Raw genomic sequence first — 12,887 nt, 5'->3', positions numbered from 1 at the left:
AACCATTTCCCTTATGGTGTAAAGCCTATAACCATTACACAATTTGCTTGTTGACAGAATAATGTGGCACACTTTCTATCATCCAATCAAGATGTCCATGGACCATGGTCATATAGTGGTACATGCTTTTTTAGACTTTCAGCAAGACCCTAAATGTTCATCACACTGACATCTCTCCTCTCATGTCCTAATTCCCTCAAGTGAGAAATGCCAGGGAAGAGGAAGCCTAGGACCCAATCCTGCTACTGGTAGGAAATGACAGCCAAACAGTCCCAGGATGTCTTATTTTGGAAAATGGTACCTTCAGAGCTGACGCTTCCCCATGCTGGAACGAAGCATGAGTATACCCTCTACAGGAGTCCCAGGATTGTCAGTCATCTTCTGCCAAAGACGTTGCTCTTCTCCCTGTGAGTCCATCCAATCCACAGTCTTCCCATGGCTCACACCTTAGAAAGGGAAATAGAAAATGTTACTCTTCACAGATTAAATGTTTTGGTCTTCTGGAAGACATTTATTAACCTCTGAGGGGGGCTTTTGATCACAGAGCCTTTCACTGACTTGTTCTCATTAACTATATCTAGTGAGTGGTAGAATGAAATACAGCTTTTGTAGCCTACACTACTCTCTTCTGCCTAGATGATGAAAACCAACCAGAAGGGCACTCATAGCTCTTTTCTTCCCCACTTTGATAGTTTGCAGAGAGCTAGTTCATCTGGATTGAGTTAACATGACAGAATAAAAGGCTGAACTGGGCTCTGGTGCTCTTTCTTCCTAACAACTCCAGTTCTTTGACCTGGGGAGTTTTCACTTTAGTGGTATATATATTCTAGGCTCTCCTTAATCTATAATAAGTAGTGCATCATAGGGGTGGAATTATTCTTAACAGGAATGTTTACCATGGCACATGAAGAACATGTATGTCTGGTCTGCTTGTGCTCCACTACTTTAATGTACCCCCTTATTCTCCCTGTTATAGTTGTGTCTTGTGGCACCAGTGGTGTGTTTCCATGGTCTGTTTGCAAAACATCAGATATTAGTTTTCAGGGGGAAATTATTTTGTTTTAACTAGTGTGAGTAATGGCTGAAAATTCTGGACAGGGATGAGAAAAGGATGAAGTAAAGTTGGTCTTGGACATCCTCACCCCTATCAGAGCCTGTGTTGTCTGTTGATCCTCTCCTGGGAAAAACCTGAAGTAAGACCCAAGAAAGCAGTTGAAATTCACTTAGATTAAAGTGTAAATGACATTTTGTGAAAATAATGAAAATAAAAATTATTCATCCCAAACTTCTAGTTGAAGGATATAAAGTTGTGTAGTAGTATATTTATTTTAAAAATGAACAGATCATTGGTTAAAGGCATAGGACATCTGTGGAAATTTCAGGAGTCAGCTATGCTGAAATTACATATATACCTACTACATATCAAACCTTCAGGAACCACTCCCAAACCCTATGCAGTCACAGACCAAATCAGAGTCCCTCGTCCCTCACCACTTCCAGAATTCAAACGAACTCCTCCCAGAAAGATGTTGCTGGAAAAAGCCTCCTTGTCCCAGATGGTAAGTTCTAGGCAAACATTCTTTATATCCTGGGGATGCAGGCCACTGAACATGAAAGTATGATTCCACTGAGGGTTAACAGTCCTTTTTATTACCAGAGTTTTGTGCTTGGTGACTTTTCTATCATCAGGGAGCAGGTAGCTGCAGAAAAAAATGCAGTCAGTGAGAAAGTAGGCAGAAAATGGCATAATTGAATAGTCATTTCAATTTCCCATAATTCCTGCTGTGTGTGTGTGTGTGTGTGTGTGTGTGTGTGTGTGTGTGTAAGTGTGATATGTGTATTGGCTTTTCTCTCCCAGATTCTTTTTTTTAAATATATTTTATTGTTTTTTTACAGAGAGGAAGGGAGAGGGATAGAGAGTTAGAAACATCGATGAGAGAGAAACATCGATCAGCTGCCTCCTTCACACCCCCCACTGGGGATGTGCCCGCAACCAAGGTAAGTGCCCTTGAATCGAACCTGGGACCCTTCAGTCCACAGGCTGACGCTCTATCCACTGAGCCAAACCGGTTTCGGCTCCCAGATTCTTATATACCTAAATTTGGATTTATTTAGTGGGATGATTTATTATTTCTTTTAGGTGAAGCAATAGTGAAATGCCCACACTCACTTTTCCTTTTTATTAGGATAGTTGGGAGAAAAGGAAAAATGTAATATTTTTTTCTTTTTAAATTTTATTTAATCTTTACTGATGAGAGTATTACAGACGTCCCCCTTTTTTTCACCCCCATTGTCCTCTTCCACCCAGATCCCGTCCCACCCAAGGCCTTCATCATCCCATTTTCTTTGGTTAATCTGTTCCCAACCCTCCACCCCCATTCTCTCTGAGATTTGTTAGTCTGTTCCATGTTTCCATGCTTCTGATTCTATTTTATTCATCATTTTTTGTTCATTAGATTTCTTGTTTGTTCATCTTGATTTTTAGGTTAAATTGTTGTATTTATTGACATTTTATTGTTCATATTTGTGATCTTTTTTTTCTTCTGCTTCTTTTTCAAGAAGAGCCTTTAACATTTCATGTAATACTGGTTTGGTGGTGATGAACTCCTTTAGCTTTTTCTTGTCTGTGAAGCTCTTTATATATCCTTCAATTCTAAATGATAGCTTTGCTGGGTAGAGTAATTTTGGTTGTAGGTCCTTGCTTTTAATCACTTTGAATATTTTTTGCCAGTCCCTTCTATCCTGCAAAGTTTTTGTTGAGAAATCAGCTGATAGTCATATGGGTTCTCCCTTGTAGGTAACCAACTGCTTTTCTCATGCTGCTTTTAAGATTCTCTCTTTGTCTTTAACCTTTGACATTTTAATTATGATGTGTCTTGGAGTGGGCTTTTTTGGGTTCCTCTTGTTTGGGACTCTGCTATTCCTGGACTTCTATGTCTATTTCTTTCACCAGGTAAGGGATGTTTTCTGTCATTATTTCTTCAAACAGGTTTTCAATTTCTTAGTCGCTCTCTTCTCCTTAAGGCACCCCCATAATTAGAATGTTGATATGCTTGAAGTTGTCCCAGAGGCTCCTTACACTATTGTCATATTTTTGGATTCTTTTTTGTTTTTGCTCTTCTGGTTGGGTGATTTTTGCTTCCTCATATTTCAAATTGATGATTTGATTCTCAGCATCCTCTACTCTACTACTGATTCCCTGTAAATTTATTCTTCATTTCAGTTAGTGTATCCTTCATTTCTAACTGGTCCTTTTTCATGTCTTTGATGTTCTCACTAATTTCCTTGAAATTCTCAATGAGTTCCTTGAACATCCTTATAACCATTATTTTGAACTGTGTATCTAGTAGTTTGCTTGCTTCCATCTCATTTATTTCTGTTTCTGGAGATTTCTTCTGATCTTTAATTTGTGACATGTCTCTTTGTCTTGGTATTTTGACTGCTTTCCTGTGTTTGTTTCTGTGTATTATGCAGAGCTGCTATGTCTCCTGGAATTGGTAATAGGTGTCCTGTTGAGCCCAGGGCCTCAGCCTCCCCAATCACCTGAGCTGGGCACTCTAGGTGAGCCCGTGTGGGCTGTGTGCAAAGCCTTGCTGTAGTTGAGCCTTGATTGCTATTAGCTTCACTGGGAGGAATTGACCCCCAGGCCAATTGGCTGTGAGGACCAGCTGTCACTACAATGGAAGAGCTGCTGTGGAGCAGGACTTGCTTTAGTGGGTCTTTGGTGCTCACCAAGTCCGCCCCTTGAGTGTGTCACTCATAGATGTGGTAGAGCTATAATATGGCATGATCTGAAGCTGTTCACCGGGTTCACTGGCTCTGGGGCCTTCTGTGAGGTACAAAGTCAGCCACTGCATGTGCCCTGCCTGGGGCCACCCAGCATGAGCTACAGAGTCATCTGCAGATGGCTGCTACTTGTATTGGGCTTAGAGTTTTCCAGAAGAGACCAAGCTGTGAACCTTGGCAAGCTGCTGCTAGTGCTGGGCCTGGGCCCATTTATCAGAGGTATGAGTCCAGCTGCTACTTGCTTGAGAGATTTTAGGAAATTCTGAAGGCTGAGCCATTCATATGAAAAAGACACTGCAAACAACTTGGGTGGGGCTGCATATTGGGTGGGGCTGGATTTCAGGAAATCACCAGGGTGGGGTGAACAGTGTGGGTCAGGTTTATGGAGACTCAGATGTGGCACCTGCCAGTCAGCTCTGTAGGGAGGAGGTCCTAGCTATTTTGTCTGAGAGAACACTATCCCTGAGTTCTTGCCCTGATGCCAGACAATTTAGTTCTTCCTCACATGTCCCTGAATCCTTTAATACTGCTACTCCAGTGCTAGAGCTCAGTGGGAGTGAGTCTGAGTATTCTATGCATAGGCCTTTTAAGAGGAACTGCCTGGCCGAAACCGGTTTGGCTCAGTGGATAGAGCGTCGGCCTGTGGACTGAAAGGTCCTGGGTTCAATTCCGGTCAAGGGCATGTACCTTGGTTGCGGGCACATCCCCAGTGGGGGGTGTGCAGGAGGCAGCTGATCGATGTTTCTCTCTCATCGATGTTTCTAACTCTCTATCCCTCTCCCTTCCTCTCTGTAAAAAATCAATAAAATATATTTAAAAAAAAAAAAAGAGGAACTGCCTGGGACTCCAGCAGCCTCCATGCCACTCAGCCACAATTCCCACTGGTTTTTACAGCCTGAAGTTATGAGGATCTCTCTCTTCCTGGCACTGGAACCCTGGACTGGATGCCTGGTGTGGGCTGGAACCCTTTGCTCCCTAGGCAAGATATCCCTACCAATTAAAAAACATGACCCCTGTGGGTGTTGGACAAGCCAATTCCATGCCTCCACACCTCTTACCAGTTTCAATGTGCTTTCTTCTTTAATTCACTAGTTGTAGGACTTCCATTCAGCCAGATTTCAGAATAATGATTGTTCTGTATTTTAGTTGTAATTTTTATGTGTTTATGTGAGAATGCATGTACTGGTGTTTACCTATGCTGCCATCTTGGTTCTTGCCACTCACTATTCTAAAATACCTCCTGTAGTAGACACTGTTTAATGTGCTATCTCCTATCTATTTGGCCCACTTATGAGTTGACTTGAAGCCAGGATGAGCAGTCCCCACCTCAGGAGCCTGTGTCTCATGGCTTTTCCAGGTAAGGACTTTCTCTGGTGTGAGCTGGCTCAGCATATGTGCAGGGAGTCCTGGGATTATTAAGGATTTAATGTCTCTGGGAACAACCCTCAATAAGTTTTAGAAATTGGTGAACAAGTCCCAACAGCTTACTTTTCTCTTGAAGGCACAATCCCAAGGTACATTCAGAGTTACTTGTTGCTTTCCCAAGTGGAATTGAGGCCCAATTGCCCATGATAGTAAACTGCCTACTAACATATTTTTCCTAGCTTCCTTGTGTCATTTTTCTCTCCTCTCACTGGTGCTTCCTGGAATCTCTTCTCAAATAGGTGAAAACACTGTTTGACCATGGTGGAAAATGAGGGTCTAGGTACCTAATAAATCAGGGAGCAGGCTTTAGGATAGAAGGCATATGGGTATGGAATTAGTATATCAAACAAATATGAAAAATACCACAAAACAAATGACTTTACAAAAGAAGATACATTGCTATACTTAAGATTTCATTTCACGTATCAAGCAGAGACTACCTATCTCTTGATATTCATTCTTTCCTTATTTTTCTCTTTAAAAAGTCTTTATTTATTTTAGTTAGGCACAAGATTTCCCAGACTAAACACTACATTTCCCAGCCACCCATGCAGCTAATACAGTTATGTGACTAAGTTCTGGCTAATAGGATACAAGAAGTAGTTTTGTATGAAACTTCTGGGAAGTGTCTTGCCAGATAGAATTTGGCTATCTTGTTACATAAGGTAGACACCATAACAACAAAGAAGAAACCTAGGTTCTTGACTATCATGATGCTTCCACACCAGCCCTAGGTACCTTATCTTTAATCTTTGTTTACATGCAAGAGAAAAAAAACATGTCTTGTATAAGCCACTGTTATGATGGCACATAGACAGAGCTAATATTAACTAATATATTTTATAATGATTAATTTTACAGAAGGGTCTATTCTTGCTCTTTCAGGCTCTTTTTAAAAAAATCTGAGGTCCCTTTAAAACAGGGGTGGGGAGCCTTTTTTCTGCCAAGGACCATTTGGATATTTATAACATCATTTGCAGGCCAAACAAAATTATCAACTTAAACATTAGCCTTCTATATTTGGTCAAACATTTAATTAACTCACCCCTAATGCCTTGGCAGGGCCAGAACAAATGATTTCAGAGGCTGGACATTCCGCAACCCTGCTTTAAAATCATCTCAATGTTGAAGTGTAACTAGGGAGAGAATTTACTAGAAAGTTACTATCTTTTAAAAAAGTATATATATGTTCTTTGTTATATAATTATAGACGATGTTCAGTCACCCCTGCAAGGCCACAATGAGGCATAGGCAGGGAGCCATCCCTTCATCCCATCAGGCAGTTAGAAGAAAGAACCCTGAATTGGATAGTGGTGCTGGTGGGGCAAATTGCAACATCAGGATCCAAATAAAGTATCTCACTAATATGAGAAAGAGTGTATGACCAGGATTCAGGCACACACACTCATCAGACATATGCTTCTCCTTATTATTGGTTTATTTTTTAAATTTACTTTAAAAATATTTATTGTTGAGAGTATTATGTCTCAACATATATGAATAACCCATTGGCTTCTCCTAGCCTGCCCCCGCCCCTTACACTAGGCCTTCACCACCCTATTGCCTGTGTCCATGGGTTATGCATATATGCATACAAGTTAATTTATTGATCTCCACCCACCCACCAATCCTCCCCTGCCTTCCTTCTGAGGTTTGACAGTCTGTTCAATTCTTCTATGTCTCTGGATCTATTTTTGTTCATCAGTTTATGTTGTTCATTATATTGTACTTATGTTTGAGACTCTCAGTCCTTCCTGGTCTTGTGTGAATTTTTTCTTTCCAAAGTCGGGGAAATTCTCTGTCATTATTTCTTAAAACAGTTTTTTTCTATTCCTTGCTCAGCTTCTTCTCCTTCTGAGACCCCTATTGTGCAGATGTTGCTTTGTTTGATGTTGTCCCAAAGCTGCCTTAAACTCTTCTCCTGCTTATTATTATTATTTTTTTAAATATTTATTGTTGAAAGTATTACATATGTCCCATTTCCCCCCCATTGATGCCCTTCAGCCTGCCACCATCCCTGGCCCCAGGCTTTCACCACCCTACTGTCTGTGTCCATGGGTTATGCATATATGCATACAAGGTCTTTGGTTGATTACCTCCCACCCACCCACCCTCCCCCACCTTCCCTCCAAGATTCTGCCCTCTGTTCCATGCTTCCATGTCTTTGGATCCATTCCATTCAACAGTTTATTTTGTTCATTAGATTCCACATGTGAGTGAGATCATAGGATACTTGATACATAAGGGTGCATACATTCTTTCTGATTGGTGTTTTGGGTTTCTTAGAATATATTTCTAGAAGTGCGATCACTGGGTTAAATGACAGTTCTGTATTTAATTTTTTTGAGGGAACTCCAGACTTTTTTCCATAATGGCTGCACCAGTCTGCTTTCCCACCAGCAGTGTACTAGGGTCTACTTTTCCCCACATTCTTGCCAGCACTTGTCATTGTTGATGGTAGCCATTCTGAAAGGTGTGAGGTGATGCCTCATTGTAATTTTAATTTGCATCTCTGATGATCAGTGACTTTGAGCATTTTTTCATATGTCTCTTGGCCATCTGTTTGTCCACTTTGGAGAAGTGTCTATTTAGGTCCTTTGCCCATTTTTTAATTGGATTGTTTGTCTTCCGTTTGTTAGGTTGTATAAAATTTTTATATCCTGCTTTTTAAATTTTTTTGCCAATTGCTGCTCTGACTAGGTGTTGTTTTTTTCCTACCCTGTCTTCTAACTCATTGATTTGTTCCTCAGCTTCATATAGTCTACTGATGAAACCTTCCAGGGTGTCCTTTATTGCAGCTATGTCATTCTTCATTTCCCCTTGATTCTTATCCATTTTGGTTTTGTTTCCCATTCAGCTCCTTATAATTCTCATTGAGTTGCTTGTAACTCTCAGACAGGTGTTTTAGCATCCTTATAACCATTACTTTGAATTCTTTATCTCACAAATAATTTGCCTCCATTTCATTTAGTTCCTTTTCTCATGATTCCTCCTTATGTCTTTCCTTTGTGGATTGTTTCTTTGTATCCTCCTTTTTTGCTGTCTCTTTGTATTTGTTTCCATGTCTTAGATCAAATTGCTATGTCACCCAGCTTTTTTGGAGGTAGTCTTATATAGTAGGTGTTTTGTGGGACCCAGTGGTACAGTCTCTATCTCTTGAGCTGGGTGTTCTAGGAAAGCCCCCTACTTGAGTTATTTGGATTCTCCTGATGTAGTTGGGTCTTGACTGTTATTGTCCCATTTGTGGATGGAGTCTCCTCACAGGTTTTCTGACTATGTGGCTCACTCCAACTTTGTCATGCAAGCTGTTGTGGATGTGCTCAGGGTTCCAGCTCCCAGAGTGAGGGTCACCTGCAAGGTTCCACTGGCATGCAGCTCACTGTACAGTCCTGGAGCCTGCACCAGGTTGGCTAGTGACTCTGTGACTCACTGTGGGGATCTTAGAACCCACATTGGGAGTGGCGTGCAGCTCACTGTGTGTGGGGGGGCAGTCCCCAGAGCCCGTGGAGGTGGTCCCTTTCTAGGTCCCACTGGTGTGCTGCTCACTGTGCAGGTGCGGTGGGTCTAGGGTGGTGTCCAATGCCAGTCTCGTTGATGGTGAATCTATACTCCTAGCCACCACTGCTCTCCCCCTTCAAGATGGTATGGTTTCCATGCCATCCCCATGCCCTCCAAGGAAGTGCCTGTGGCAGTAACAGGGGCTGTTTGTCCAGGAGAGTATGATCTGCCAGCCCCCGAGACTCCTGTGAAATCTAACTGTCCTTCACAAACACACACACTGTGCACATCCACACATTCCCCTCTCACTCCCTTACTCACACTTTTGCCCTCACTCCGATCCTGCCAGCCACCATGTTATATTACTTTACTTTTTATTTTTCTTATCAAAATTAGAACATGTGAAGGTAAAGGTTTCCCTTATTTCCTTGTAGGAAAAATTATACTTTTCAAAGAAGAATTGAGGAGAGGAATAATACTGCCATCTGACTTAAAGAATTAACCTCATGGGAATCTGTTTGGCCTCATGTATTTTATGGCACTCCATGAAAGCAAGGATTATATCTTATTTCTGATACTGCAGTACTTACTTCTTGGTACATGTGCATATATATGTGTGTGTTTGCTTGAATGAATAAAAAATAGCCTTCTGATTCCAGTTATTCTAATTATAGGAGAAAATCTCATATAAAAATCAAGATATATTGTTTGGGTTGCTTAGAATTGACAAGACTGTCCATTTAAAGGGCTTGTATTCCCTCAAGAAACTTCCCTGTGCTCCATAAAGTGAGCACAAATTTCCAGCAGGCAGTCATAGACCTTCTCCAAAGCACTATCCAGTGGGTATCTCTAGGGAAGATGCTCTGAGAAATCCACTTTTTACTATTTCCCCCAAGGGAGCAAAATCCCAAGTATGTAATATTTTTGTTTTTGTTGCATATTTCCAGCACAAAATGATAATAAATCACAATACAATTATATTAAACATAGAAAATCATACTTTCACCTCCTTCAAAAAATAAAGTGCACATGAAAATTTGCCAGTCATGAAGGTGAAAGTCATGGGAATTCCTGAAATATTCTGGAAGCAGGCTGAAAGCTAGAAAATGTAATTCACTCTATACTGTATAGTTTTATATGGAAGAGTCAGCATTCCAGGGTAACTCTTTCCTAGTACATTTCAAGTAAGAAGAACATATCAGCACGGCCTCATGTATCACAGATAATTTCATTTCCCATGAGGTATCATCTAAAATGACCTAAACAAAATTACCCCTTCACAAAGCTATCTGCAGTGCCTCCTGACTTCACCACTGTCAAATTCTTTGCCTCTTTGATGAACACTTCTAGTATTCCTCCAGAGAGTACAGGTGGTTTCTTCTTTCCAATTTTAAAGGCCTTCTTTCCTGTGTGAGCTATCAAAATGAAATGAGAGAGAGAGAGAAAGAGAGAGAGAGAGAGAGAGAGAGAGAGAGAGAGAGAGAGAGAGAGAAAGAAGAAGAAGAAGAAGAAGAAGAAGAAGAAGAAGAAGAAGAAGAAGAAGAAGAAGAAGAAGAAGAAGAAGAAGAAGGAGGAGGAGGAGGAGGAGGAGGAGGAGGAGGAGGAGGAGGAGGAGGAGGAGGAGGAAGATAGATCATGAGTTCTATTTAAAAATTTACTAAAAAAGTACAAAGAGTTACTTCATTTACTGATTGAATCATGTGTTAACACATACTTATCTTTTTTATTAGGTTTGGTGGAAACACTTAAGATTTACTCTTTTAGCCAATTTCAAATACACAATATAATATTATTAGCTATAGCTACCATGCTGTACATTAGATCTCCAGAACTTATTCTGCTCCAAAGTGAAAGTTTGTACCCTTTGAGTAACTTCTCCCCATTCTCCCCTTGCCCCAACCCTGGGTTACCACTGCTTTACACTCTGTTCCTATGACTTTGACATTTTTCAGATTTCACATATAAGTGAGATCAGACAGTATTTTTATCAATTACATCTCAATAATGCTTGGGGGGAATAAATTTTATTATATGATTCTAAGGCCTTCTAGGGTTTGTGAGGAAATCCCCAGTAAGATACATGATCTTCTTTGGAAGCAAACTTCCTTTGAGGTTCTGTATCACTTTCCAACTATTTAAGCTAAGGCGGATTGTATTTTGACACAGTTGTCACAAATATTGAATTTTCCAAGGCTAAAGTTTCACATTAATAACAATAAGATTTCACATTTCAGACTTAAATATGGAATAGTTATCTTAATATTATTGTGTATTTTTCCATGTATTAATTTATTTTTATCCCATTGGATTCCTTCTAGATAGGTCTTTTTTGTGTTTGTTGGGTAAAATAAACAAATAAATTTAAAACTTTAAGTACTCTGCTGCAAAGTATCTTTTCACAGACTATAAAATAATAAAATGCAATGATACTGAGAGTTGCCTGAGCCACATTCCTGCTCTCATTGGAAAATAACTACAATGAAAATCACACACAAGCATCAAGGCTCTAAAAGAGAAAATTCCATAACTCTCTTCTTTGAAATTTTAGTCTTGTAAATTGCCATCTCCATGCAGGGCCAATTCTTTATAAGGGCTATAGCCCGGAACAATTACATTTTTGAGTGAAAGAAAACTCTTTCTACATCATATATATATATATATATATATATATATATATATATATATATATATATATATACACACACACCTAAGTGACCATTATGACCAAATGACCGGAACAACCAGAACGAACAGAACGACTAGAATGACTAGAATTGACTAGAATGACTGGTGGACCAATCACTATGACATGCACTGACAGGGGGCAGACACTCAATGCAGGAGCTGTCCCCTGGTGGTCAGTGCACTCCCACAGCCAACCTCCCACCGGCCCTTCCCCTAGCCAGCCAACCTCCTGCAGCCTCCCCACTTGGTCGGCCAACACTCACCCCCGGCCGGCTGCCCCTCCATTGGCCCCGATTGGGGGATGGCTGGCCAACCTCCTGCAAACCCTCCTCCTGGCCAGCCAACCTCCCACGACCCCTCCTCCTGGATGGCCAACCTCTTACAGCCCTTCCTCCCCACCGGCCAACCTCCTGTGGCCCCTCCCCCAGGCTGGCTAACCTCCCACAGCCCCTTCCCTTGGCCAGCTAACCTCCCACAGCACTCCCCCCCCCCCCGGCCAGCCCCCGGTAGGCCTCAATCACCGGCCAGGCTGAGAAACCTCACCTGTGCACGAATTTGTGCACCAGGCCTCTAGTTTTTATTATGAAATGTGCTCAACCTGAATAATAACCACCACTACCTTTATTTTGTACAGTTTTAAGCAGTTTTATAAATGAACCTATTTAATTCTTCCAATGTCCCTATGAAGTAAGGAAACTGAGGCCAAGATATAATAAGTTACTTACACAGAGTCACAATGAAAAGGGTGATAGTGAATGGAAGGATAGAGGAGACTGCCTATAGGAATTGATGGAAGGAGAAAAACAAGAGGGATTTAAAAGTTGACTCCATCTGGATTTTTCCTTTACATTCTGTGTTCTAGATCAGCATCTTCCTCAAGACTTGCTGGGTAGCTGTGAATGTCATTAATCCATACAGCAGCTATCTATACCTCCCCTCTCTGAGACAACCCCCTCCCTAGGGAAGATCCTATATCTCTGGGACTTCAAAGAAACAAATGTTGCCATTAAGGCTTGTTTCTAAGTATGAACTTAGAATCCCACACCCTTCTCCATATATAGTGCATCTCAACTCTCCTCAAAAACCAGTGACACCTAAACCTTTACATTTCATGTGTGCACTGCAAAAGTAACAGAGTCCAAATAATCTCTGATCCCTGTTCTCACACTTCTAGAACAGAATGCTCTTGATTAAAGGCATTTATTTTTACTTTACCTTGAAGTTGTCCTGGTGGGAACGTCAGGTATTCATCTGGGGGAATATAACGTAAAACAACTGTCAGCTCTCCTTTGTATTGAAGGCCAATGTCAGTAGATAATTCCATCTGGCCAAGGGGATACATATAAAAAGAAAAAGTGAAAATGCTTGTTTTGTTATTTTGTAGCCCATGTTTGTACAACATTTACTTGGTGATTTAAATGTGACAATCCATTCCCATTCAACTATGTTAGCACTTACTGGTTTAAGAAATGTCTTAGGTAGGAGAAAAGAGA

The 12,887-nt window shown here is 40.9% G+C and overlaps 1 protein-coding gene across 1 annotated transcript in view; it reads right to left on the bottom strand.

Annotated features, from left to right (window-relative positions):
* Positions 1 to 303: 303 nt before the first annotated feature.
* Positions 304 to 12,887, bottom strand: part of SYTL5 (synaptotagmin like 5) — a gene marked incomplete at both ends in the record, with an annotated part of 289,171 nt that continues 276,587 nt past the window's right edge. Inside the window, 4 exon segments of the mRNA XM_079765810.1 lie at positions 304 to 446; positions 1,492 to 1,700; positions 9,983 to 10,115; positions 12,610 to 12,718. Coding sequence (XP_079621936.1) covers positions 304 to 446; positions 1,492 to 1,700; positions 9,983 to 10,115; positions 12,610 to 12,718 — 594 coding nt within the window.

This window comes from Cnephaeus nilssonii, assembly GCF_951640355.1.
Source record: "Cnephaeus nilssonii genome assembly, chromosome: X".
Classification (NCBI taxonomy): domain Eukaryota; kingdom Metazoa; phylum Chordata; class Mammalia; order Chiroptera; family Vespertilionidae; genus Cnephaeus; species Cnephaeus nilssonii.
This window is presented reverse-complemented; position numbering and strand designations above follow the sequence as displayed.